General features: G+C 37.1%; 2 protein-coding genes across 5 annotated transcripts in view; one reads left to right on the forward strand and one right to left on the reverse strand.

The window, feature by feature from the left end:
- Positions 1–9258: 9258 nt before the first annotated feature.
- On the reverse strand, positions 9259–13117 carry LOC108105925 (transient receptor potential cation channel subfamily V member 5). Its single transcript, XM_017212706.2, has 8 exons — positions 12389–13117; positions 11959–12185; positions 11103–11896; positions 10576–10802; positions 10361–10512; positions 10193–10301; positions 9710–10132; positions 9259–9652 (listed from the first exon to the last, which is right to left on the reverse strand). The coding sequence occupies exons 1-8, from the start codon at positions 12785–12787 to the stop codon at positions 9479–9481; spliced, it is 2505 nt and encodes an 834-aa protein (XP_017068195.2). The 5' UTR covers positions 12788–13117; the 3' UTR covers positions 9259–9478.
- A 940-nt stretch (positions 13118–14057) lies between these two features.
- The window catches only part of LOC108105978 (rab11 family-interacting protein 4B), a 45311-nt gene continuing 34928 nt past the window's right edge, over positions 14058–24440 (forward strand). For all 4 annotated transcript variants that reach the window (XM_017212799.2, XM_017212800.2, XM_017212801.2 and 1 more), the window contains exons 1-4: positions 14058–14751; positions 23549–23703; positions 23773–24067; positions 24317–24385. In XM_017212799.2, coding sequence (XP_017068288.1) covers positions 23571–23703; positions 23773–24067; positions 24317–24385 — 497 coding nt within the window. In that variant the 5' untranslated portion in view covers positions 14058–14751; positions 23549–23570. The remainder of the gene's footprint in view (positions 14752–23548; positions 23704–23772; positions 24068–24316; positions 24386–24440) is intronic.

Consider the following 24440-nt stretch of genomic DNA (forward strand, 5'->3'; position numbering starts at 1 on the left):
TTGTGTAGTGCTACAGTGAGGCCGACACGACTGCAGCCAAATCCCGTTTCTCTTCGTAAGAGAGTAGAGAGTACGAAGTTATGAGCAACCCTCGTACTTCGTAGCCACGTAAGCCTCTATGAGTGCGAGCAGGACAGACGTTTGTGTTTCCTACCTGAGAGAGAGTGTTGCGCTACCGTCGTTGTGCGCGCTCTCTCACTCTGTCTCACACTCACATATAGCGCATTCTCTCTTTCGTTTTGTGGACCATTGTTCCATTTGGCTTTGTTCCATTGGCTCCTTTATATCGGTTATAGTTGTTCGCCCATTGAGGGGTGTGTTCAATAGAAGGAGCTCAATAGAGCCAAAAGCCAGGCAGCTCTCGTTCGGCTATGCTTCGTGTTATTCGATTTAGCGACCCCATTTCACGGGGGGGTTAGGGGATCCACAGAGAGAAAGATAGAGGGAGAGAGAGCTCCGGTACATTGATTTTCGCACAGTGGGCACACAATTTCCGTTATTGTTTTGCACGTCGACGTTGCACTTCCGCATCTCTTATGCAGTTAGAACGAGAGAGGGAGACTGAGCTAGCCAGCGAGGGAGAGAGTACAAAACCCTCTCTCTTCATATGCATGTGTGTGTTTGTTGGGCCAATCACAATGGGTCTTTGGTGTGAATTTTTGTCCATTGTGGGTGTCTGTGTTCAGCTATATACCGTTCACTATGTGTACTCTGTGTACTCTATGTGTGTGTGTGTGTGAAAGGACTTTTTAGTTTGTGAAAAGGACATGGAAACACGCTTTCCATTCTCTCGCCCCGTTCTCCATTCTCCGTTCTCGCATTCTTTCATTTCGCTCGCCATTCTTCTCCATTCTTTTCCGTTCCCTTTTTACCACTTCTTCCTGGCCGCTCCAGAAAGGATATTACTGCAATTATTTACTTATTTGGCCATAGAAAAGTGAGCCAGAATAAAGAAGCCCACAAAGGAGCGAATGGAAGTGAGGCAAATCTTCACCCAGTTGCATGTAGAAATGGTCCTATGTGCATGATTATAAAGATGATTTAACCAGCTTTTATTTTTTGTTTTCTAAATAAGCAACATGAAAAGTTTTTACTGCAGTAAAGAAGCCTTTTATATTGATTGGTAGGGGGAAAGGTTGTTGGGTACATTTTGTTACTCCTTTGAAGGCACTTTTTTCATATTTAATATCCGTATTGAATCTATGAACTCTGGCACCAAATTAATTGGAACTTTTTTCTTTCTAGGATGCTGATATGATTTTCAATTTAATCTCTGAAAAATTTCCAAACTCCCAAGCCCCAAAAACCAAAGTTAGCCATTGTGTTCCCCTTGCCTCTGTATAATGCCCTCCCTTTCTCTTTCTGTTTTCCTTTCTCCTTTACACACACACACACATCCATGTGCATAAACGCACCCACACACGGACATAGCAAAGCTTAGTGCAATTTCCAATTGCATTTACAAAGCTCTTATACCTGGGCCATAGCGTAAGAGCATAAAAAGCTTTCAACGTTCTCAACGTATCCTTTGTGTCTGCTTTTTCCCCCAAAAAAAAAAAAAAAGAAGGAAAAATGTAAAGAAAGGACAACGGCAACAGCAACAACAACGAAACTCAAATAATAATGAAAGGAAAAAACTGTTGTGCGTTGTGTAATGGAAAAAGTTTTGTCCGGGCCACATTTTTCTTTCTAAGTATTCAGCATTTCACTTAGCAGACGAGGACACTAAGTGAGTGATAATGGTACAGAGAGTGAGATAAATACAGGAAAATATACAGGATCTGGGCTTTTAACATAAGCCCCACGCGTGTGGGCTAAATTTATGATATTATTTATGTTGATAACGTTATTATATAACCATATAAGCTAGCTTTTCTTAATACAAATCAATTAAAAACTGTTAAATGGGATTTATAATATTAAAAAAAAGGTATTGGCATGCAAAAGTTAATGTTTTTGGTAGTTTTTAAGTTTAAATTTATTTATAATAAAAGACAAAACAAAAATTTTAAATGTATTTTCAATTCTCTTAAGATTTTCCAACTACATCAAAGTAATTTTTATATTAATTTTCAATTTAATACGACTTTCTAGTATATTTGATCAACAAAATGGCATTTAAACTACTCCCTTAAGTAGACATTTAACTATATTTATTCCAACTTACTCACTTCTCACTACTTACTAATAACTTATTTCAAATCAAAAATTAAATATTTTTCTCTCTACCAAAATTGTTCTTAATTTTTAACCAAAAAATCTTATAAAAATCGTATTTACCCAACGACAGCTGCTAGATAACTTATCAGAATAAATAAATTACTTTTCACTTCAAGAATTGATGAATGTAATTTTAATTTGATCTCCTAGTGACAGGTGAGAGATGAGTCAAGTTCTGTCGTGATTACTATTATTCGAATACAATATTAACCATTATCCTGTTGCCAGAAATCACCCTCACCGCTTAACCCATTCTCGATTCTGATTCTCTGTAGAGAAAGGGAAAGAGAAAGAGAAAGACTCGCGTTTTATTGTTTGTTCCCTTTCATTGTTGTTGTTTTCGATTGTTGATTGTTGTTATTTTCATTCAATTGTCATTTGGGAAGCTGTTTTTTTTTTGTATTCCGCAAATATAATTTTTTTTTTCATTCATTCTTTTTTTTAATTAAATTCAGGAACAATCGGGCAAATGTGAGATATAACAATGTCCAGAATGGATTCAATGATAATGACAAAAATGAAACGAACATAAAAGCCAAATGAGGTTACATTCCCAGCATTGTTCAGTTGATTGAATTGTTCAATTATTTATTTATACGGCCTATATATATATATATATATATATATATATATATATATAAATATATATCTGACTGTATCATTTTTGCAAGTTTTATATGCTTTTTTTCCCCTTATTTAAGGTTGTTTAATTCAGTTCGCCTCGCACCTGGCGTCGGCATATGGTAAAAGTAACATTTTCGGCTGGATTTTCTCACGTTTTTAGTTCGACTTTTGTTCATTTTGCATTTCCATTTTCCACCCACTAGATTTCCTTTCCTTTTTCCGTACGTGTCCATTTGATTGCCTCACAGATTTTGGCGCTTTTCACATGTCATTCCAGTTAAGAGCCTTTTTTGGCATGCTCACGAATTTTCCATCTTTTCCTTTGAATTTCTTTGCCGCTCTTCTTCGTTTCAATTTGGTTGGGAAAAATGAAAAATTATAGCGCATTTATCGTTTCATTTAGAGGGTTGGGGGTTTATTTTTGGGGGATGGACAGGACCTGCTAGGGATAATGAAAACGTTTTGGTGGTAAAAGTTGGTGTAGTTAATGGAAATGTTCTAGCATGATGGACAAGCATATTCAAATGAAGAGTTTTTGGTAGTCTAATTTATGAAAGAATTAGTTTATGAATTATCATTTTGAATTAATATATCAAAGTGCTGACCTTTTTTACGTCAATTTTACGAAGAAAACACATTTTAGGTTCTCAAAAAACTTAGAAACTGAGCTCAAAAATGATCTTAAAAACCCAATTTTTCTAGAAACCCTTAGAAAGAAATTTTAACAAAGATTTCAAATTGTATTATAATTTTGTATTTCCCATTATATCCGGGAAGGAATTCCATGTTCCGGGCGTGATTATGCGACCAGAAATGGCCAAATTGTCTCCGAAATTTCGCCACTCGGCTCATCCCAAGCTCAGACCATTAGGAAAACAAAACGTAAAATACTTCCAAAGATAGTTTAAAGGGAAAACTCCTATAGAAGGATGCCATGCCACATGCACCGAGGACTTCCGTTTCGGCTTCACCTGATGCAAAACCGGTTCTTGCCCTGACATGAATGTTGCACAATTGCAACAACTTTTGTATCCGTTCTGGTGCATCCATTGTTCCAGCAACGTTTCAAGGGAACTCGCGTTGTTTATTATTTTCAATAGAAAACTACTTCCGGGGTCAGTTATTGTCATTTGCATTGTTACAAATCTGTGATAATATTTCGCAATATCATCCCAGGAAAAAACAATCACCTTTGCGGTGTTTTTTTTTGTTGTTTGTCTTCTTTTTTTCTAAAAAGGATAATTGCTGTGGAAAACATGTGTAAGCCCCGCATTTCGCTTTTGTATTCTAGGAGCCTGTTAGATGAATGTGGGAAAATTTGAATGCAAATCCAATTGTCGGAGCTGTCAGAGCGTAGGTCTTCGATGGCCACTCATAATCCTTGGTCGATTAGAGTTCATTACATTTGCCAGGTCCTAGATGTCATAACAGATTAACAGCAGAACCTTCATACCACATACCCCACCACCTTCTTGCCCCTAATTGTTCTTAACCCTTCCATGCCAATTCCATCATCACAGCCACTTGGACTAAACGATGTTAATTTCTTAAACGAAGTTCGAGTGCCATGGTCCACGGTGGTGGTGGTGGGGTTAACTTAACGACTTGGGCCTGGGATCTCTCTGTCTTGAGGCCTTTTTTTCCACTCGTTTGTAATCGAAACGAGCCACTTAAGGAACCGCCGCGATCCTTGAGTCAAATTTCTTTATGCCTCGTTTTCATATTTCATTTCATTTTCTATTCTTTTTTGCATATTTCTCTCCTTGCGAATTTAGGGGTTGTCGCCAGGAGGGGTGAGGGGATTGTATTTGAAGTGCTTTGAGAAACACTGCAGGGAAAACTTTGAAGTAGATTTTAGGGTAAGATAGTTTAAGGCAACGAAATATCTCTAAAACTAAGAAATGTCTGGTAAAAAGTTAGATCGATCATCGGACCAACTAGTTCTTCTACATTTTTACCAATTCACTGAGAACTACTTTCTCTCTATCATATTTCTTACAACCAATTTCTCTCAGTGTGAGCCTAATTTTTGTTTTCGCTCCTCTCCGGGCAAATCGTCGCCGTCAAAGTGCCCACTCGATGCGACTTTCGTTTGAAGTGGGTTTCCGAGATTCAGAACAGGCGGCCAGAGTGGAGTACAGAGGGATTCTGTTAGAGACCAGAGAAGAGGTGAGTTTCCTTCCTGACCGACGTGCCGAATCCCACGGTGTGTGTTTACGACCAACAAGCACAGTTGGAACAGATTCCTTAGATTCTAGCCTTCAGTACAGCCGCCTACCAACGATTAGCTGCCGAAAAACATGAAATTTTGGTGTCCAAAATTTTGTGCGGTTTTCCATAGCCCGAGGGCCAAACACACCAATGGTTTAAATGGGCGGATGGGCGTTGCCCTGGGAAAACCGCTGCCAAATGAGGTCCACTCCACCTGATGGGCGGCTGTCAGGAGCAGGAGTTTTCCAACCCCTCAGGCAATGGAAACTCGAATCGTTTTGACAGCCTGCAATCTTCTGTTAAACGCCTTCTCGGTTTTAGATTCGAATTCGTGACTTAATTTGAGACGCAATTTGAATGGTTTGAATGTTACAATAATATTTTAAGATTAAAAATATAAACAGAGATGGTTTTGGGTTAAAAAAATGTATAAATATGTAGCTTAACCATGGTAGGTTATAAAAAGTTATAGGTTTAAGGGTAAATCATAAGCAAAACCAAATCAAAACTTAATCTTAAGCTAAGATAAACCCATGACTTTCAAACTTAGTTTGTTATTACTACAAATTATTATTATAAATATTTTCATCCAGTTTTCATTTTCAAAGTACAAAACATTGGCTTTTTTAAGGTTCCATTTCATTTATCCTTTGGCCTTCGTTTGGGCTTTTCTTTGATTTATTTTCCTGTGGCTTCTTCGCTTAATTAATTTCAGTCATTTGGCAAATGGTTTTGGCCCAAGTCAAAGGGTTTGATTGAGCGCGTTTAATGCTGTCGAAGATCAAAGCGAGTCTTTAAGCAATTCAAAGACACCTTTTGACACCGCCTCTTTTACTTTCCCCCTCTTTTTCTTTACTTGTTTATTTGTATGTGTTTTCCTATTTATTTTCCTTTGGCTGAAGGCAACATTTTCACTCAAGTGATTTGATTTGGCGAATTGAATTTTTGCTCTCTCTCGCTCTCGCTCTGGAAGTGTGTGTATGCATATCTAGACCAAGGCAGATCCCCAACCATAGACCATTCAATCTCCACGTCAATCAGTCAGTCAGTCATTCAGACTTGGCGGCGTCGCCGTTGTCGTTGTTGTTGTGTTGATTGTTTGCTTAGCGTCCTCCCGCGAGACTCAAGTGGCAAAACATTATTTTGTTCAGGAAATTCAATTAAAACTTTGCGGTTTTTTTTTATCCTCCACTCTTGTTGTTAGAATTTGTTTTTTTTTTTCGCTTCCCTTCGGGTTTTTCAAGTGGTTTTCAATCAAATCGAGGCGTATTATTGAAACGATGGGGGGTATGTGAGGGGTGGGCGATCAATAAATTGAAGGTGAGTTCGGGAGATTTTGTTCATTTGCATTAGAAATGTGTTTGGGTTAGAAAAATATAACAAAAATCAAATCAAAAATGAATTTTTTAACTAAATTTGCTTTTTACTAGTATATTTTTTTTGTAGGTTTTTCAAGTTAGATTAGAAGTCTTTTTAACCTTCTTAACTAACCAATAACCTTCTTCTCCTTCTCCCTTTACCAATTCTGTTTACCACTACTTTATGACCCTAAAAGACACCATCTAAGTACATCCCAACCACCCCCTTTCTATCTATCTATTTGAGACCATAAAACTTCAGCTTTATGAGCTGACAAACAGAAAAGATTCGTGGCAAGTGGCGGCCATTTGAATTAAGCCAACGAGTTTTATGGTTCTTGTCTGGGGCCAATAAAGATGGAGACCAAATTGGGGGAGGAAGATTTGTCAAAGAGGGAAAGGGAAAGGGAAAGAAAAAGATTTCCGTTTATCGATTTGCAAATCATGATAACGATTACGTAATTGCAATTGTAGCAAGAACACAACAAAACACAAAGAGAACCGATGGAAGGTTGAAGGTTGAAGACTGAAAAGAAAAGATACAGATACGGGGATACGGAGATACAAAGCCATGACACCTTGCATTGTTGTCCCAGTGGAGAGGTATATCAGAGATTGACATCAATGGGAGCGTTGCGTGGGATCGTTTCGTTTTCAGGGATCGTATCAGCTCAGATCCTTTTCGGAACCCCTTATATATATATTTTTTTTTTATAATTTCCCAGCACCGGAAGCGTTTAGCGAAACGTCTTTGTTCGAGATCGCAGCGAACACAAAGAAGCATCGGGGATCACGTTCAAGCTGGAAAGTGTTAAAGAGCAGGGATCACTCTCTTTCGGAGCCGCAGCTTGACTTTAATTGAGTTTGAATAGAGCAATTTAATTCCCGCTGCGATCGTCGTTTCATAACCAATCCAATACGATCTTGGCAAAAAGTTTCTCAGACTGGAAAAATTGTTTTCCCTTTTTTTTCTTTTTCTGTGTTGGTGTGGCGTTAATGATATGGTGTCTAACCCCTGATGGTCACAACAAAAGGGTTTTTCCCCCCCGTCCCCCACAGTCAACACTAGTTTTGGGTGAACAATTACCATTTGAATATGTCACAGTGTGGCCAGAAAGTATGTTCCCAGCTTTCAGCGATTGGCTTCGCCATTGTGTCCTTTGGCCATGTAATTACACATCGCATTCAATCGCAGCTCTCTGGCTCGGAGTTTTAGGTGTCGAGTTCGTTGCGTAATCATATGTTTTGGCTTCATCAACTCTGGCAGCTGTGAATGGTGCTGGCACGCCCACCGGAGCTCTAGCGAACGCCCACTTCCCCTAATTGCTGAATGTAAATATTTTTGCACCACCTTCTGTGTTGGGAATTGAAATTATTTTTTTAGCTGGAATAGAAATTAAAAAAGTGTTTTAGTTTTGTAATGAATTTAAAGTTAAGTTTTTAGATTTTTAAAAATATTTTTAGGATGAAGAACTTAGTTTTTCTCTTTTTTATCAATCATAAAACTGCCTTTTTGCCTGATTTATTAAGACGATTTAACTTTAATACTAACTAAATCTGATTAGCACATAAACTGTATTAAAACCCAAAAGTAAATTAAATAAAATTCACCACAAATTACTTAAAACAACTCTTAAGTAGATTCTTAACTTATTTAAAGACAGAAAAAGAAGGCAATAAATGAGTTTAACACAGCCAAGCCAAGATATAGATCTCGTTGGCCCTCTCGACTTGTGAAATTTCCAGTCATAAAAAAGGCTGAGAAAGCTGTTTACTTACGCCCCTCGATACACACACACACACACCCTTACACCCAAAACATTGTAAAACAATAACAATAATGGGCCAAGGGAAATGCACGAAATGGTAATGCGAACGAACAGTTTTCACCTTCTTGGTGTTCCTGGAAAATTCAAGCCTTGTTTATGATCCTTAAGCAATATCGTTTATAGCGCAATTTCGGTGAGGGGCGTTTGCCAAATGACTTTTAAATGCCGTCTGTGATTTGGTCCTAACTATCGTAATTGTTTCCCTGGCCAGGTTTTTTTCATTTACAAACAATTTTTCTTTTCGAAAAAATAAAAAAAAAGAAAACCAAATATTATACCCAACTCAGGTTGAATCCTTTAGGGATTTGGCTTTTGCTAAGAGAGGGGGAAAAAAAATGGTTAAACAAGCATTCAAATAAGAATTATGGACCATTCCCAGGTGAACTGCCACTAGAACTCAAAAGGAAATTCGGTTTTCCTTTGCTTTTTTCTTTTGACTGCCTTTTTCTTTGCCTGAAAATTTCTTCTTTACTTTCTTTTGCCGATACTCAAGAATTTGTTTAAAGTAAATTATTTATGCAAATCAAAGTGCAAAAGAATTGAAAGTTTGCAATTTATTTTGGGGAAGGGATATGAGTGTGAGGGTTGAGGATTGTCAAGGGTTAAGGGTTTGACCTTTGTTAACTCTGTTTGCATTTGAGCTTTGCTCTTTGATTTAAAACTGTCAACGTACATGAGAGCTGCCGCTCGTTGAGTTATGCCACCATTCCGCCCCACATGAAAATGCAAATTTACCTAGGACCCCATCGGGAAATGGGCGATTGTTGAACATTTTTCACTCTCTTTTTTTTGGAGGGTTAACTTTATAAGCACATTGATTTTATTAAATGTTATTTTGAGTGAATTTGATTTTGATATTTGTTTGTTTGGGCTGCCACCTGTCATTTGCATGCAACGACACTTCTGCCACACATTTTTCTAACGCTCCCTTAAATAAGTCATCGATTATGTGCCAATGGCTTTAGCTAAAATGGTGTTAAAGGAACTTTTCAAGAGGGTGGCAGTTTTGAATTTACTTTAAAAAAGTAAGTTAAATTTAAGAAAATATTTAGAAGTAAAGAAAGTTGATATCCCCTTCGCTTAAACAGCACTTTCCCTTAAAACTACAAAACCTTATCTTTTTGACCTGTGACTTGCAATGTAAACTAAAATTTATTGCTCAAAACGAACACATTTTAACAAGGCTCAATAAAACTTGAACTAATTTAAGTGACTCTGGTTTTGTCCAAATGGTTTTCAAAAGTTGTTGTTTTCGGAACTTTCCGATTTGGGGGCGGTGCCGAAGAACTTCTCATACTCCTGCTGACGTCGAAGGGCACGAGCTTCTCGCTCCATTTGCCGCTTCTTGGAGAAACGCTGATGGATGCGTTTCATCTCCTGGACCTCCTTCATTTCCTCCTTTTCCTCTTCCTAAAATAAATTTTCTTTTTATACAAATTCTTGATTTATCAAATATTTTTAACCCACAGTCATATTCAAACGCAGGACCAATGCCCTCCGGCCATCCGACATCGACTGACTGTAGTGCATAAAGTTCTTCAACCGCTCGGCGGGTGGTACACTTCGCTCCACCACTAGGACGATCCTGGCCCACTGGCGTTGCCATTCGTTACGTATCTCAGCGATCTTCTGGTAGGTGTTACCCATCATGGCAATCAACATGTTCACCAGCAATACGCTCACAATCACCATGAACAGGAAGAACAGTATCTTGGCCTCGTACTCGTGCTGCGTGGACACCATTGCTCCATAGTAGTCGCCGAAATTTGTGAGAGACATCAGGAACATGGCCACTATGGATTCCATGGGCGAAGGCATTGGATTGGACTCTGCATCTTGATCTTCGGGGGTCGATGGGTTGTCAAAGGTTAGGAAAATTATATAGAAGGCCTAGGGATAGATAAGGGAATAATAAACCAATCTATAAAAGGATTGAAGATGCAACAATACCTGGGAGAAACCCATCACGAACACCAGATAGATGGAGACGAAACGGAGCAGATCTCCCATGACCATGCGGTATATCATCACTACGAAGGGACCAACAGTTTTAAAGCCACTGGAAAAATCAATATTAGTATAAAATGAAACATATTTAAATCTTAAAATCTAACCTACCGACAAAAGAACAGAAAATAAGGAGCAGTGGTCAGCATTATGACAACGGTGACATGATCATCGATTTCGGTGAGACAGGAAACCCTTAGCCAGGGAATGGTCATCATCAAAGCACAGGAAAACAGAAACATAACCCGTGAAGGAGCCGTCATCTTGGGTAATATTTTTAAATAATTAAAAAAAATTTTTAACTTTAGATAGAAAAAAAAACATACCAAATTTTCAATAAACATTTTGAGGCCCAGAAAACGAGCCTCCCGCAAGGCTACTAGAAGATATAGTATAGCTCCAACGAAGTTTAATAGCTCTGCCATGATACGAAGCTTAGCCAAATCGGATTCCAGATTCATCAAAGGGCACTGGGCATAGCTCTCCCACCAAGCAGGCAAGACTTCAACTTCCGATGGATCGTAATACTCAGTAAAATTAAGCCAAAAAGTTTCTGGAACATAAGAAAATATTTGAATTAATTATTAGTAATGAAACAAAACAAAAAATATATCTTTTTGTATATATGTTTTCGTTTTAAGTTAACTTTATAGATCGTATAAAAAAATGCTAACAAGGTTTTAGGGTCACTTGTGCTGGCACTTAAGAGTATGCTACAAAAATTGTAAGAAAAACCTATGAACTGCTTACTCTTAAACCTCTTTGTAAGTGATTTCTAAGCCCTGGTGTTCCCTGGGTGGATATGCCACCCCTGTAATTAAATATTAATACATCTTAATTAGCCATACTCAACTGTATTCAGTAGTCAAAGAACCCCTCTTGGTCTGCCGATGATAAGATTCCGATCCATTTTGCCTATATAAATCATTTTTCACAGTAGTGCTATTAGCGCCATCCTCGTCTTCCTCCTTGTTGTCCGGACCTGGACGCAGGATAAAACTAAACAGTGAGATCAAGAAGTAAAGGGCAAACATGTAGAACTGCTTGTAGAACCGCGATTTGCAGAAAGTATCCCATTTGGTCTTTAGTAGATCAATAACCACGCCATCCAACAGCTCCAGATGCTCCAATTTATCTCCAAATACCACAAAGTTCAGCACGGAGTCCTTGTTGATATTACCAGTTTCCTCATTAATGGTATCAATCATTAGGAGTGGGTAGGCTGCACAGGTGATGCTGCCCAATTGCCAGTAAATCTCTCTTTCGATACTCATCACATGGAAGAACATCTCAACTCGTCCCAACTTGGCAGCCAAAGTAAGGGGCGTGAGATTCTGAATATTCTTTATATGAATATTCGTTCCCACCTCATAACCCACGTCGAACATTTCAATCTTTTCGTAGATAACTAGCATATGGAGCACGGTGTTTCCATTGGTGTCCTGGAAATCTGGATCGGCTCCTCGTGCCAAAACCAAACGGAAACATTCCTCCTGCGACAGGCAGGCAGCGAAGCTTAGGGGATATTCGCCCCAATAAACATAACCATCGTAGTTGGTCATGGGACAAAGGGCCACGTACTCGTGATCTGGGGAATCTGTCCGAGAAAACTTGGTATCCTCCGCTGACATAAAGGCGCCACAGCAACTGAAGAATGTAGAGAAATATTTGAAAAACTTTTTTAAGATTTTAAAAAAACTCTTTCTTACCGCTCTTGTACATCTGCATTGGCATCCAGTAGATATTTCACCATGGCTGGATCCTCGTTGACGATGGCAATGTGCAGGACACTCTCCCCGTAATACTCATCGCTCATATAGGTGTCCAGGATAAGTTTCGGGTAGAATTTGAGCAGTCTCTTGGCCAGATCAGCATGTAAGGAGGAGGCATTTAGCAGGCACAAATGGAGGATGGTTTCGCCCACAGCACCCCGCATCTAGAGATGATAAAGAAATTTTATTTATTTACTAACACAAGGCATAGTTAATAAACACTAAGGTGAGAAAAAGAGCGCTAACAAGGATATTTCTCTTAAGCTGTCCAAAAGTAGGCAACTACATTCGATACTCGAAGGACAATGTTATTTTCTACTGCATACTTCTCTGGGCATGTTTATTGTTCCTCTTTGAAGCCACTTACATTCAGATCCCAGCAGACGAATCGATACGCCGTCGGATTGGAGATATACTCCGCCTCCGATACCTCAGGGCAATAGTCGTGAATGTTGAAGTCCTCGTCAGGATTCTCAAGGGCCCTAATCTCGGGCAGCTGCCGAGTACGTGGGCGATCCCGATTCCGCAGCAAGACAAGCTTCGAGATGGGGAAGTACCGCCCAGCCCCTTTGTTATACAAAAATGGCTCCACCTTGGTCTTAATGGCGTGATCGATCTCAGCAAATTGTTTCGTTTGACAAGCTCTTTTCATCATGTCCACCAGAAGGCCGCCGCCCTTGAGGTTCACGAACTTGTACAGAGCCTGGGTGGAGACTCCGGCCTGCTTCTTGACCCCACTGGTCACATTACTCTCCGTATTCCCCATTATCCGATCCCGAACTCACTATCCCGCTGGGCGTTTTTTTCTACAATTATTAGACGTTTTTGAAGCGCGACATTGCTGGGTGAACTGTCTGCTCTTGGAATTTGCTATTTGTTATGGCGTGGTCCTTGTCCATTGGTGGCTATCGATAAAACATTCCGTGGCACGTTCGTTACCAATGCAACAGCTGAACTTGAGCTCCTTTGGTCTGTTTACAGTGCGTTGCCAGGACATCGGACCTGTTGAATCCGATCAACAAGTTCCGTTAGCCTCTTTGTTTATGTATTTATTAAGTATAAATACATATAAATTAAATTTACTAACTGAAGATCTTAAAAATGTATGAAATTGTTTGTATTGCATGAAATCTGATTATCGGTTAAGTTATTGCTAACATATTTTACAGTTAATTTACTTTAAATATGTTTAAATTTTACTATGCGTTTCGCCAAATCGGGTAAAACAGCTAACAACTACATTCTTTTACTTTATGTTATTTTTTCTCTACGCTATAAGGGTTAAATTCGATTACCCGCCAAAACTATAATTTGAATTCAAGAACTATCGACACACGGCTAGTGGTATGTGACTCCGCTGTTTCATTTTAGCAAATATCTACAAATGTATCTACATGACTCGTGAGGCGCCAGACTTAGTCACGAGTTTTAGTTTAGTATCGTAGATTGGTATTCTGCACTGATTCCATTTTATTTTTTTTTATTTATTATGTATATAAATAGATCTTCGATAAGGTTAAAGAATAACAAAGTACTATTTTTGGTAAGACGAAACTGGTAAATTTGCAGTAATAAATCGACAATAGAAACCATACCCAGTGGCAGGTTGGAGTCCATGCTAAGCGTAATCAAATATCTTAACCTCACTAAATACTCAATTTTGTTTATCTTTAATAATTTAAATTTAATAAATAAATTAGTTGCAGTATTTAATAAATAAACATTATTTAGATTTAAAAATATGTGTGTAAGAGTTTTTGGAATAAAGTTTTTCTAACTTTTTTTTAAAACATATAACAATGTAATCAATTAAAGATTAGCCAAGTTCCATTTGGCTTTTATCTTAAAGTAGCTAAAACTAGCTTTAAATAGCTGATTTGCTAAGACTGGCTGTTACAATTCAGATTCGTGTATATGTTAGCTCGTCAGTGCTGCCTGCCAGACTGTTTTTGGGAAATAAGGTAATTTTGATGACACCGACGTCTGGTATTACTATTTGGCGAGAAAAAGTAAAAACAATCGCTAAACGGCTAGTTCAGATGAAATCGGGAAATCGAGTGGTCGAACATCGGAGCGCGGCGTTTAGTTACTTACTCAACAAAATATAAAAAATCAAAGCTTGTTGCTGCTGCGCGCGTGTAATCGAATTTTATAGAAACATCAACTTTGGATATCAAAAAACACATTTTGTCGTTTTGACTTTTTATTAGCTTTTTACTTGCACATTTTCGATAGCGCGCGCGCGGTGTAATTACCCACGTAAAAACCCCAAAATCACAACTCAGCCAACAAAAAAAAAGTAGTAAAAGACGTTACCAACGTTACGCACGCGTACAATTACAGTTTACACAGAAAAAATAAATCAAAATAAAAATTTGATATAAAGAAAATGCTGACCAAAGTGAAAGAAATTTAAAGAAAACAACAAAAATAGGCAATATTTTGTGCAACTACCTGTTCTGCAACAACTACACATACAGCAACAACAACAACAACAACACCAACGAAATCTAACTGTTGCGCTCCGCCGGCTATCTCCGTCTCACTCCCTCTCTCCTTTTAAGCGCGTTGTGTGTGTGCGTGTATTTGTGTATTTTCACCCGTCAATTGTTGTGGCTTTTCGCCAAGTGCAAATAATTCGTTTCTTTTGTTTTTTAACCAAATTCATGTTCAGCTAACGGTTAAAGCCAGCCGTCTGCTCCAATTGGATACGTAAATATATTTCAACAGGTGCGTAGCCCGAACTAACTGTTTCCCAAAAAAAACGGCTGCTAATTAGCAAACGTTTGTAGAGCAGTTTAAGTTGTTGTTGTTGTTTATCAAATAGGCGAAATGGGAACTGCGAAAACTATGTCTAATTGGGGAATGCTAACTAGTTAAGGGAAGCAGTTAAGATTAATAGTATGAACCTTGGGGTTAGAGTCTAACCAGTAAAGAAAGGCTTTATCAAAGTTTCATATCATAACTATAGGAATAATCCCAAATGATCTCATCTAGGCGGATCTTTAGAGTTTGCACAAAGTTGGTATGGTGTACATAAGAGTTGCTTTTACTCTCTTAAGTCAATAAGATAAGTTAGTTTTATAAAGATCTCGTGTTAAAGTAGATAAAGAGAAGAAAAGTTAAACAATATTATCTATAAAGTAGAAACTATTTTAATAAAAACGCGTTTTTTCCTTAATATTCATATTCAAAGATAGTTTAAAAAAGTTTATAAATCATTCTAAAATACATGCACAGTATTTTGTCCCACCAAGACCTTTAAATGTCACATTTTTAAAGCAAAAAAATCTAAACTTGATAAAATTTAAGGTAATTTATTTGATATTTCTATTACTCAAGCAATTTCTATTAAGGTAAAGACTAGAATTACTCACAAAAGTTATAGTAATTTATTTCCCATACTAGAACATTAATTTCACTCCCAAAACTGTCACGCATTCTTAATATTATTGATTCTCAAATGTCGCTTGAAAAAGCTTAGTTAGAAGACACTTTTAGTATCGTCTTTATTTTGTTTTCTGGCAATTAAGTAAACGACTTTTGCTCATTTATTTATTTTTTTGGCAAATGTATTTGTGTGGGACAGTTGTAACATTTCCACGAATGCGAAAATTCGCAATTGTTTTTCTTTTTATTTGTTGATTTTTGTAGTCGCTGTTATTTTTCGCTTGCAATTCCCTCGTGGCTTTTGTTATTGTGGGTTTGAGCCAGGTTTCGTGCCAGCCGGAGACATCGTTGTTGACTTTTTGTTTGGTTTATTTGCTATTTTAGCTATTGTTGCCTGCCTTTAGTTTCTGTGCTTTTTGGGGCTAGAGGAAGTTATGCCACCGATTAATTAATTAAAGTGCTTAGTGCATTGTCAACTGCTTCCGGACCACCTGCCCGTATCCTTAACAGGATATATATCCCTACAAGTGGCTCATCTTGCAGTATCTCGAGTATCTTTTGAGTTTTCCCCTTAGTAATCTGAGATCCACTTGGCTGAAAATGGAAAATCTGCGGAGGCAGCTGCTTCCTCTTGCGATTGCATCATGTGTGCTGCACAGTGTAATTTGATATTTTTTTTTCTCTTTCCATTGTAAGTGCGTTGGCCATTTCCCCTAAGTTCTTTTTGGCCTCTGTTTAACTTGGTTTAGAGGTTCTCGTTTCACATTTGCACTTTGCAAAGTCTGCCAAAAAAAGAAAAACAAGAAAAATGCACAAGAAAAACAATGCTGGCCAAGCGAGAGAAAAAGAGAGAAAAAAAAACCAAGAAAGAAATAAATTTTGCAGCCAGCTTGGAATATTTTGCCTTGGCACAGTTATGCGGCTTTGGTCATGTTTTTTTTTTCTGGCTTTTTGTTTTTTAATTTTCAGCTTGAGTGTCTTAAAAAAACACTTCATATAATTTCATGAAACCCCTTTCAAATTGTTTAACCAAAACAATTAATAACTAATATCTTTATTAACGTAAGGGGAAGTCTTTTAGAATGGACTTTTTAGTCAACTTAACATATAATTTAACAGTATTTATAGCCCGTAAATAATCCCTTTCAGTTTGACCAAAAAGTCATTAGTATTTTAATTATCTTATTGAGAAGCCTTTTACAAAAAAGAAATAAAAAAAACTGCAATGAATGCAAAATTTAGAAAAAAAAAACAATAAAAAACGTAGCTAAAATTGAGTGTAATTAATGGCTTGAACTTCAATTCGAGGCGGATTTCAAGGTAAACAAGTTGAAATAAAAAGATTTCGTATTTCGTATTTCTTTTAATTTTATTTCACGGCAGGTTTTTTTCTCCTCTTTTTTTTTTTTGTTTATAAACAAGGCGGCAATGACGAGAGAACTCGTGCCAGTTGTTGTTGTTGTTGCTATTAATATTGTTATTGTGCCAAAAGCTAAACAAGAATGAAATCGAGGGAGAAAGAAAAGAGCCTGAATGAAGAGAAAGAATTCAATTGTGCCAGAAACTTGTTTGGCTGAGGGGTGAGAAAAGCTCTCTCTGCGGATGGGGTTGAATGAATGGCTGATTGAAGAGCCAGATGACGTCGCCAATTGACATTTAATTGGTTTAAACAACAACCTGGTAAAAAAGGAAGAAGTATAAAACAGAAACTCGTTGATCGACCGACTGACTGAATGAGCGACTCAAATGGAAATGCATTCAAATGCCATTCCATCAAACTGGGTCAAATGCCGCTTCTTCAACTTCCTCTTCTTCCACCTGTGCAGCCGGTTCAATGCACCAAAAGCCAAGAAGCCGTCAATTAAGTTTGCTTTTTATAGTTTTCTTTATGCCCTATAAAAAGGTTATTTCACTTTTATTATATTTAATAAGGCAAAAATGGTTATTTTTAAGATTTTTAAAGATTTTCAATCGCATAAAGAGGGGACTATAAGTTGGTTTTCAAAAAGGGGTTTAGGCTGGTATATTCTTAATATTACTATAAATAATCTATTTGCTTAAAAAAACATAGAACATAAACTATTTTCTTACTTGGTATTTCATTTAATATATATATTTATTAACAGGTAGCTTAGATTTTTGTAGAGTGCATCTTGTTAGGAAACCCTCTTTCCACATTCGTTTCCTTTTACGTTTTTGAAGAGCCCGCATCTAGCCAAAGTAAATAATTGCGGTAAATGAAATGCATTGCAAACACACGAAAAGAACTGAAAAGGTGGCCAACGAGGTGGGGTTACTGCGTTGTACTGCCACAACTTTAAACAGGTGTCGCATTTTATGACAGTCTGTTTTGTTTCCCTGCGTTTTTTATTTCTTTATTGTTCGTTCTTTCATGTCTCGCCATGCGGTTGTATGTATGTGTTTTGCTTTTCATCTTTGTCGTAGGCGAGTGCATCTTACAGGTACATATATATGAATATATATATATATATATATATATGCTAGATATACCAGATTATATGTCTGTGATAGACTTCCTTATTTACTTTTCACTAAATACACTAACTAGGGCTTGTTTTCCATGCTTGAATGGTTTTAAGCCACAGTAAAAGGTACCTAACTGACTTATTGAAGCATAAAAATGGAAAATAAACTTTGAATGGGCTTTTTGTGATTTAATGAATAATGAAATTACTTTATTTTTCATAAAATATGTTCATCTATATATATGTATTAAGAGTGTTTAATCTATAATAAGTCAACATAGTCTGTCTCTGTTCCTTATTAAAAAATACCCCTTTGCCTGATCTGTGTTTTCCGGCCTGCTTTTCCTGACCTGCCTTAGTCTCTTCCCTTTTAAGATCTAGCAGACAAGTCTACGGATTCCTCCAGGTTTTCTTCCACCCCCTTCTACCTCCCCCTCCAGGCCAGCCATTCAGTTAAATAAGGAAAGAGTGCCGGCACGCCTGCCTCATTATTCATTCAGCAAAGGCATTTCACCAAAAACTTGACGTGGAATTTTCGCTCTTGTGGATTCTCTACACGGGTCTCCTTGGCTTCCGCTTTCCGTGTGTTTGTACGGCCGGAGAATTTAAAACCTGCGGGGAGGGACACACAAATTAGCGGGAACTGCCAGCGAGGCATTCAACGGATCAGAAATAGAGTGCAAACTAGAGGGAGTTTCTCCATGGGTGACGACAGTTCGAGGCATAAAAATAAATTCACAGAGCTAAAATAAAATATGTCAACATAGACGAAAATGAGATTTGTCTTTTCGTTGATTCAGATGTGTCGTGGACTTACTAATTGATTTCAAAGTATATAGTTTAAGGATGTACAGTGCGTGTCAATGGCATAAGGATTAAGAGACTTACACTTAAAATGAAACAGTTTTCGGGGATTACTATTTGACTTTCTGTTAATTTTTTTTCCATTTTTGTTTAAAATATTTAAAAACTAATTAACTTCTCACTTAATTACTTACTTTCTCACATTTTTTTTCACTTTTTCATTAGCAAGTTCCCTCACGTTCCCCTTCATTTCATTTGATTTCCCCCAATGACCCAATTTTTCCAATTCAAGTGTTGTAACAAAATTTTCTTCTTTTGTTTTTCCAGTCTGTGTTTTGTATAATTCATCAATATTGCTTCAACCTCTTTGGCTTCTGTCTTTTTCTTTCATTGTTATTGGTGTTTTCTTTTTGTGGGCGTTTTTGGATTGTTTATGTGGGGGCGTTTACTCTGGGACTTTGAGAGCTAATTTACTAGATAAGCTTATTTGAGGGTTAAGTGAGAGATAAAAGTGTAGAGCGTCGTTCTGGGTTAATCTAATGTTTGTTTGGTTTTATATTAAAGGGAATGTTTGGTTAAAAAGTTTAAAAACCAAATTCACCTTTGACTATTAAATGCAAACTTCTTGCTATATAAATGCCCAATTTCAGATTCAATCCCCAATGCCTTTTCATTGCCTTTGCTTGGTTACTTAATAAATTGATTACTCTGTCTCAAAAAACTTCACGAAAAGCACGTTTTATATTTGAAATTGCATTGCGTTTTAACGAAATTCTCAGTTCTTAGCATTAAACACGTTTTCTTTTCACAAACCGATTTCCCAGAGTTAGATAAGCCAAATAACTCTCCAAAGATGATTCGTTGCGTTGAGCAAAACTAATTGAAAAAAAAACAGCTGTTCATGCTTATCGATGTGATGCGATCTTTTGAGTAGCAGGTAGTTATGGAAAATCATGGCATCTGTTGGCACTTGAGGGAAAAAGGATCTGTTGAAATCTCCGCACTTTCCTATCCGCTTTAAATGGGTTGGGTTCATAGGAATTTATGAAATGGTTCTTTTCTTGAAATGTGAAATCCATTCTCTCTATCGCAACGAATTCGAACTCGCCCCCTTTTGCCACATGGCTTGGAATGTTTAATGAGCTTCCTTGGGTTCTGGTATCTCTGGGATAATGGTACGTGCGGTTTCATAATCCCCAAGTATTATTGCGACAACAACACGACATCTGCATAATTATTAAGATAGATAGATAGATGGATGGCTGGATGGATAGATTACATGTGTGTTTGACAAAACAACTGACAAGTAATTGTAGAAGTCTGCTCCCCTTTTGCTCATTCTCTGCTCTCTTTTCTCTTTTGGTTGAACATTTTTTTCAATTGTTTTCACTCGCACAAGTTCAAGTTTATTAGTCATAAACTGAATGGCTGGAGGGGGGGCAATCGGACGAGGGCAGCCAGCTGGTCAAGTCTCGGATAACATCTAATAAAAATAAAACCCAAATTCAGTTGCATGCTGTCAGCGCACCGCACCGCAACGCCTCCTTCAATTCGAAACTTGTGCTATAATTATACAATTCCATATAGAGTTGGGCGGGGGCGGGTTTCGGGTTTTTGATCTTTAGCATATGGCTAATGGCTCGGCCTTATGAACTGCAGCAGTGTCTCATTTTTATGCGCTCTCTTGTTGCCGTTAATGAATCGAAAGTGGCCTGAGAATAATAGTTCAAGGCTGGATTGGGTCACTTGGTTAATGGTAAAACGGAGAAATATGGGCGAGATTAGGCGGGTTTATAAAGGGAATTGAGTGGGTAAAGGGATTTGTCTATTAAAATTGTTAAATGAGACAATGAGATTAACTTTAATAAGTATTTAAATAAATAAATAAATAGATATTATAACATTAAGTTGTATAATTGTGAATGTTATTTCATTTTTAACAACAAAACTGGTTAGACTTGCAAGTAAACAATTTATGAGCAAATAAATTACAATTGATTAACAGCAAAACTGTTATTTGGTCTTTAAATTAAACGTTTCTAAGTAAACTGATAGGTGCTTACAATTCAAATTGAATTCTATATAATTTATGCAGAAAGTTAGTAATAATATTTTACAGATTACTTACAAGAATAATCAATTAGTTTAGTTTAAAGTATAATAACCTAGAATATCGATGAGTAAGTTAAATGGTTTTATATAAAATAAACAAAAATTGTTTAGAATTTTATCACTCTAAAAATAAATCAGTAAAGATGTTAGATATTGGGTAATTACTACCCAAAAGCACAGCATCAGCAGTGCCTTACACTTCCCAGTCTCCTCAAAACTGTTGCATGTCGAAAATCTCTGATCTCCACTGCAATGCCTAAACCAACTTGATCACGACATTCTTTGTCTTGTTTATATATAACTATATATTACTATCTTTTGTGACTGCCTTTTGTTTAGAAATTTCACACAATTCTTTATTCATTTATTTCTATTTTTTCGAAATATTTCTTTAGTTTGCATATCAGGTAACGATAATTGCAACGCAGATGAAAACAAAAGAAAACTGTTCATGGGAAATATATTTTATAAACTCAATGGGCCACGAGGGGGGGGATAAACTAACTCATGAGAAGCTCTGAAAAGCTAGAGCCCCTTGAGGAGCATCTGCAGTAACTGTAAAACGAGCGGTTTGACTTCATCTTCTTCTAACTGCACTTCTTGCTTAGCTGGTTGCAGATTTACTTGTGTATTTTTTTTGCCCCTTTTTCTGTGACCAAACCAGCTGGCAAAGAGATTGCCATTTGCATTAATAACTGTGGCAGGGATTGTAATGGAAGGGAAAAAATAAGCAAAAAAATATAAGTGAATTAAAGGGAAGCTGAAGAACTTCAAATGCCCTTAAAATAGGTAATAATTTCTTAAAAAAATGTTTTGAAATTTTAAAGTTTTAAGACATTAACTAAAAATTATATTAGAGAACCCAAAACTTAACTCAAAATCACATTCCAGCAATATCTTCTGTCAATTGCAATCGAAATTAGCCAAGTTAGCCAACTTAATCAAGTGTCATAGCTGTCAGCCATGTGAACCATTGGGGGTGGCAGCTCTCACAGAAACGAAAACTAACGCCCAACGCCCAAAAACATTATGCAAAGCAACCAAAGAAAACATTGCATAAGGAAAAAGCATTTTTCTGTGTGCGTTTTTTTTTCTTTTTGTTTTCTTCTTACTTTGTTTTGAGTAACTTTCATCGATTTTTTCAGTGCACACAGTGTTGTTGTTTTTGCTTTTCGTTGGGTTTGTACAAAGTTCGTTGCTCTTTTGCTTTTGCATTTCCCTCTAAGTCACCTCCTTTTTTGTGGGTTTGATTTGATTTGATTGTCGGTTTGGTGTTTACTATTTTCCTTGGCTTTCTTTTGAACTTCACTCATCGCAGCTCTTCGGCTTAAACACATATTTATGCTCATTATTGCATATTATTCCAGCTAAAAACGTTTTGCATCGAATTAACCATACAATCGATATTTAATCACAAGTTTATGGTTAGTTTGTTATGAAATTGATGGGTTTGTCGATGATGGAGGCTATGTAATTTGGTTTATTGAAAGAGAAAATTTGTATGAATGAAAGATATAAAGAGATGATAACCATTTTTGAATGGAAAATATTAAAATTAATGAATAGAAACGATTAAACTAAATATTAGGATGATTAATTTCTTGTTTTTGGATACATTTTTGCGCCAAATTAATCATTTAAATTCTTAGTAAAGCTTGTCTTACTCATTTTCGAAGATGAATCATTTAAGGTTTATTAACCAATTAGTTTCCAACTTTATTTGCTTAGTTTCTGCTTCTAAACATTATTACTTCTCTATTTACTTGTCATTGCACTGTTTTTCCTTATCCCCAAAAACCAAAAATTTGACCTAATTCGGCTGGCTTACTGCCTACACCTAACGGCCCTGACATATCAATCAATCAGACAGACATCAACACCCAAACAATTGTCCCAAAAGTATTTATAGGTTTTTGTACTCTACCTTCTACCTTCTCCATCTGCCTTTGAACACCCACCGATTTTATGTGACAATGCCCAAAAGAAACGAAAGCGTGAAACTTGGTTAGGAAAAACGAAAATGTTGGCAAGGCAGAGCTACGACCAATTAAAAAAAAAAGAGAAGAAAGTAATATAGGTAATTACTCGCGCTTAGATCGGTGGGACTTCTATGAAAGTACTTAGGCCCTTGGTCATGCCTCAAAGTTTTGGATAATTGGAGGGGGGAGGTAAAGTGGGGACCAATGCAAGTGACCAGAAAGGGAAGTGTAATGTCCACTGAAAAAGCCTCGACCCATTTAGTTAATGACGTTTTGGGCTGATAATTTTCAGTTTCCTTTTTGCCGGAAATAGAAAAACAGGCACCTGTTGAAGGTTGTTCCTGAATAGTTAGATAAGGTTTTTGGTTAAGAAGGAAATGCAATGTACTTTATTTTAGAGAGACTTAACAATTAGCTGTCTTTTCCCTTTGAAGGATAATAAAACTAATAAATTTTTAGTTTTCCTTTGGGTTTATTGACTTTCTTAAGCAATTTTCATTTTACAAAGTGCTCTTGGTAGTTTTGGGACCCGTAAACTTTGCTCGTTGAGTTTCCAATCAATAAGTAATGTATTGATGGTCTCGTTTTACTTTTCGCCTTTTGCTAAACTTTTTGCAATTGCATGTCGAAGTTGGTTTAGCACTTTGACCTATTGACCTGCCTGTCATGTCTGTAGGCAATTGAATATTTAAATGTTTTTTTCTTTTTAGCAAAAATTAACTTAAGTGTTTAATTTTTTATTTTTTTCTTTTACAGTTGCAGTTTTCATATCATCAAAATGGCTCCCATGCCCCGAATTCAGTTACCGAATGGCAATTCTTCCATAAAAGCTAATACCAATAATTTTCTATTTGGTGAGACAATGTCTGGTGATAGTAGTCCCACCCCCAGCAGTCCGCCCTCCAGTACAGGTATGTCTTAAATGCATTTCATTTCATTTCATAATTATTTTTTTAATGTTTTTACTTTTAAAACTTCAGCTGGCGTTGCCAAATCTCAGTGTTCATCGCTTTCCGATGGCGAATCCTTTGAGGGCTATGGCGAAAATGAGTATCCCACCCAACTTCGTGATGGTCGCAGCTCTAATACCAATGCCGGCAACGACAACAACAGCAATCTCATTAATAATAATAATAATAATAATCTCAGTGTGGGCAATGGCAGCTCACAGCACAATCACAGTGGACACTCGAACGACGGAAATAACAACTTAAATGGCAGTACTGGCATTGAACTCGATTTGGCACCGCATGTCGGCTCATCAACACCCCAGGAGTAAGTTCTCAAAGGTTTCGTACAGTGCGTTTCATAAGTGTCAATCGGAATATTCTTTCTTTTGAAGTTTTGTTAAGAAGAATAACTTCATAGCTTCGTCTTAGGAACATGACATAAAGTTAACAACTATCTAATTCCAATTTATTAAGATCCAATCCAATCGCTAGATCTTATTGACACTGAAACACCTCGTAAATACCTATTGTTAGGAGTGCTGACTACTTTATTAACTCAATTCCTTTGTTGCAGTGATGACGAACTGAACATAATGCCGCGGGACAATTGGGCCAGGCGCAGTCTAAGGCGGACTCCCACCAGGTAATCTGGCATATTTGATCGGGGCACCTCCCAAAAATGGAAATCGAAGCGAATG

Source organism: Drosophila eugracilis, unplaced genomic scaffold, assembly GCF_018153835.1.
Source record: "Drosophila eugracilis isolate 14026-0451.02 unplaced genomic scaffold, ASM1815383v1 contig_2154, whole genome shotgun sequence".
Classification (NCBI taxonomy): domain Eukaryota; kingdom Metazoa; phylum Arthropoda; class Insecta; order Diptera; family Drosophilidae; genus Drosophila; species Drosophila eugracilis.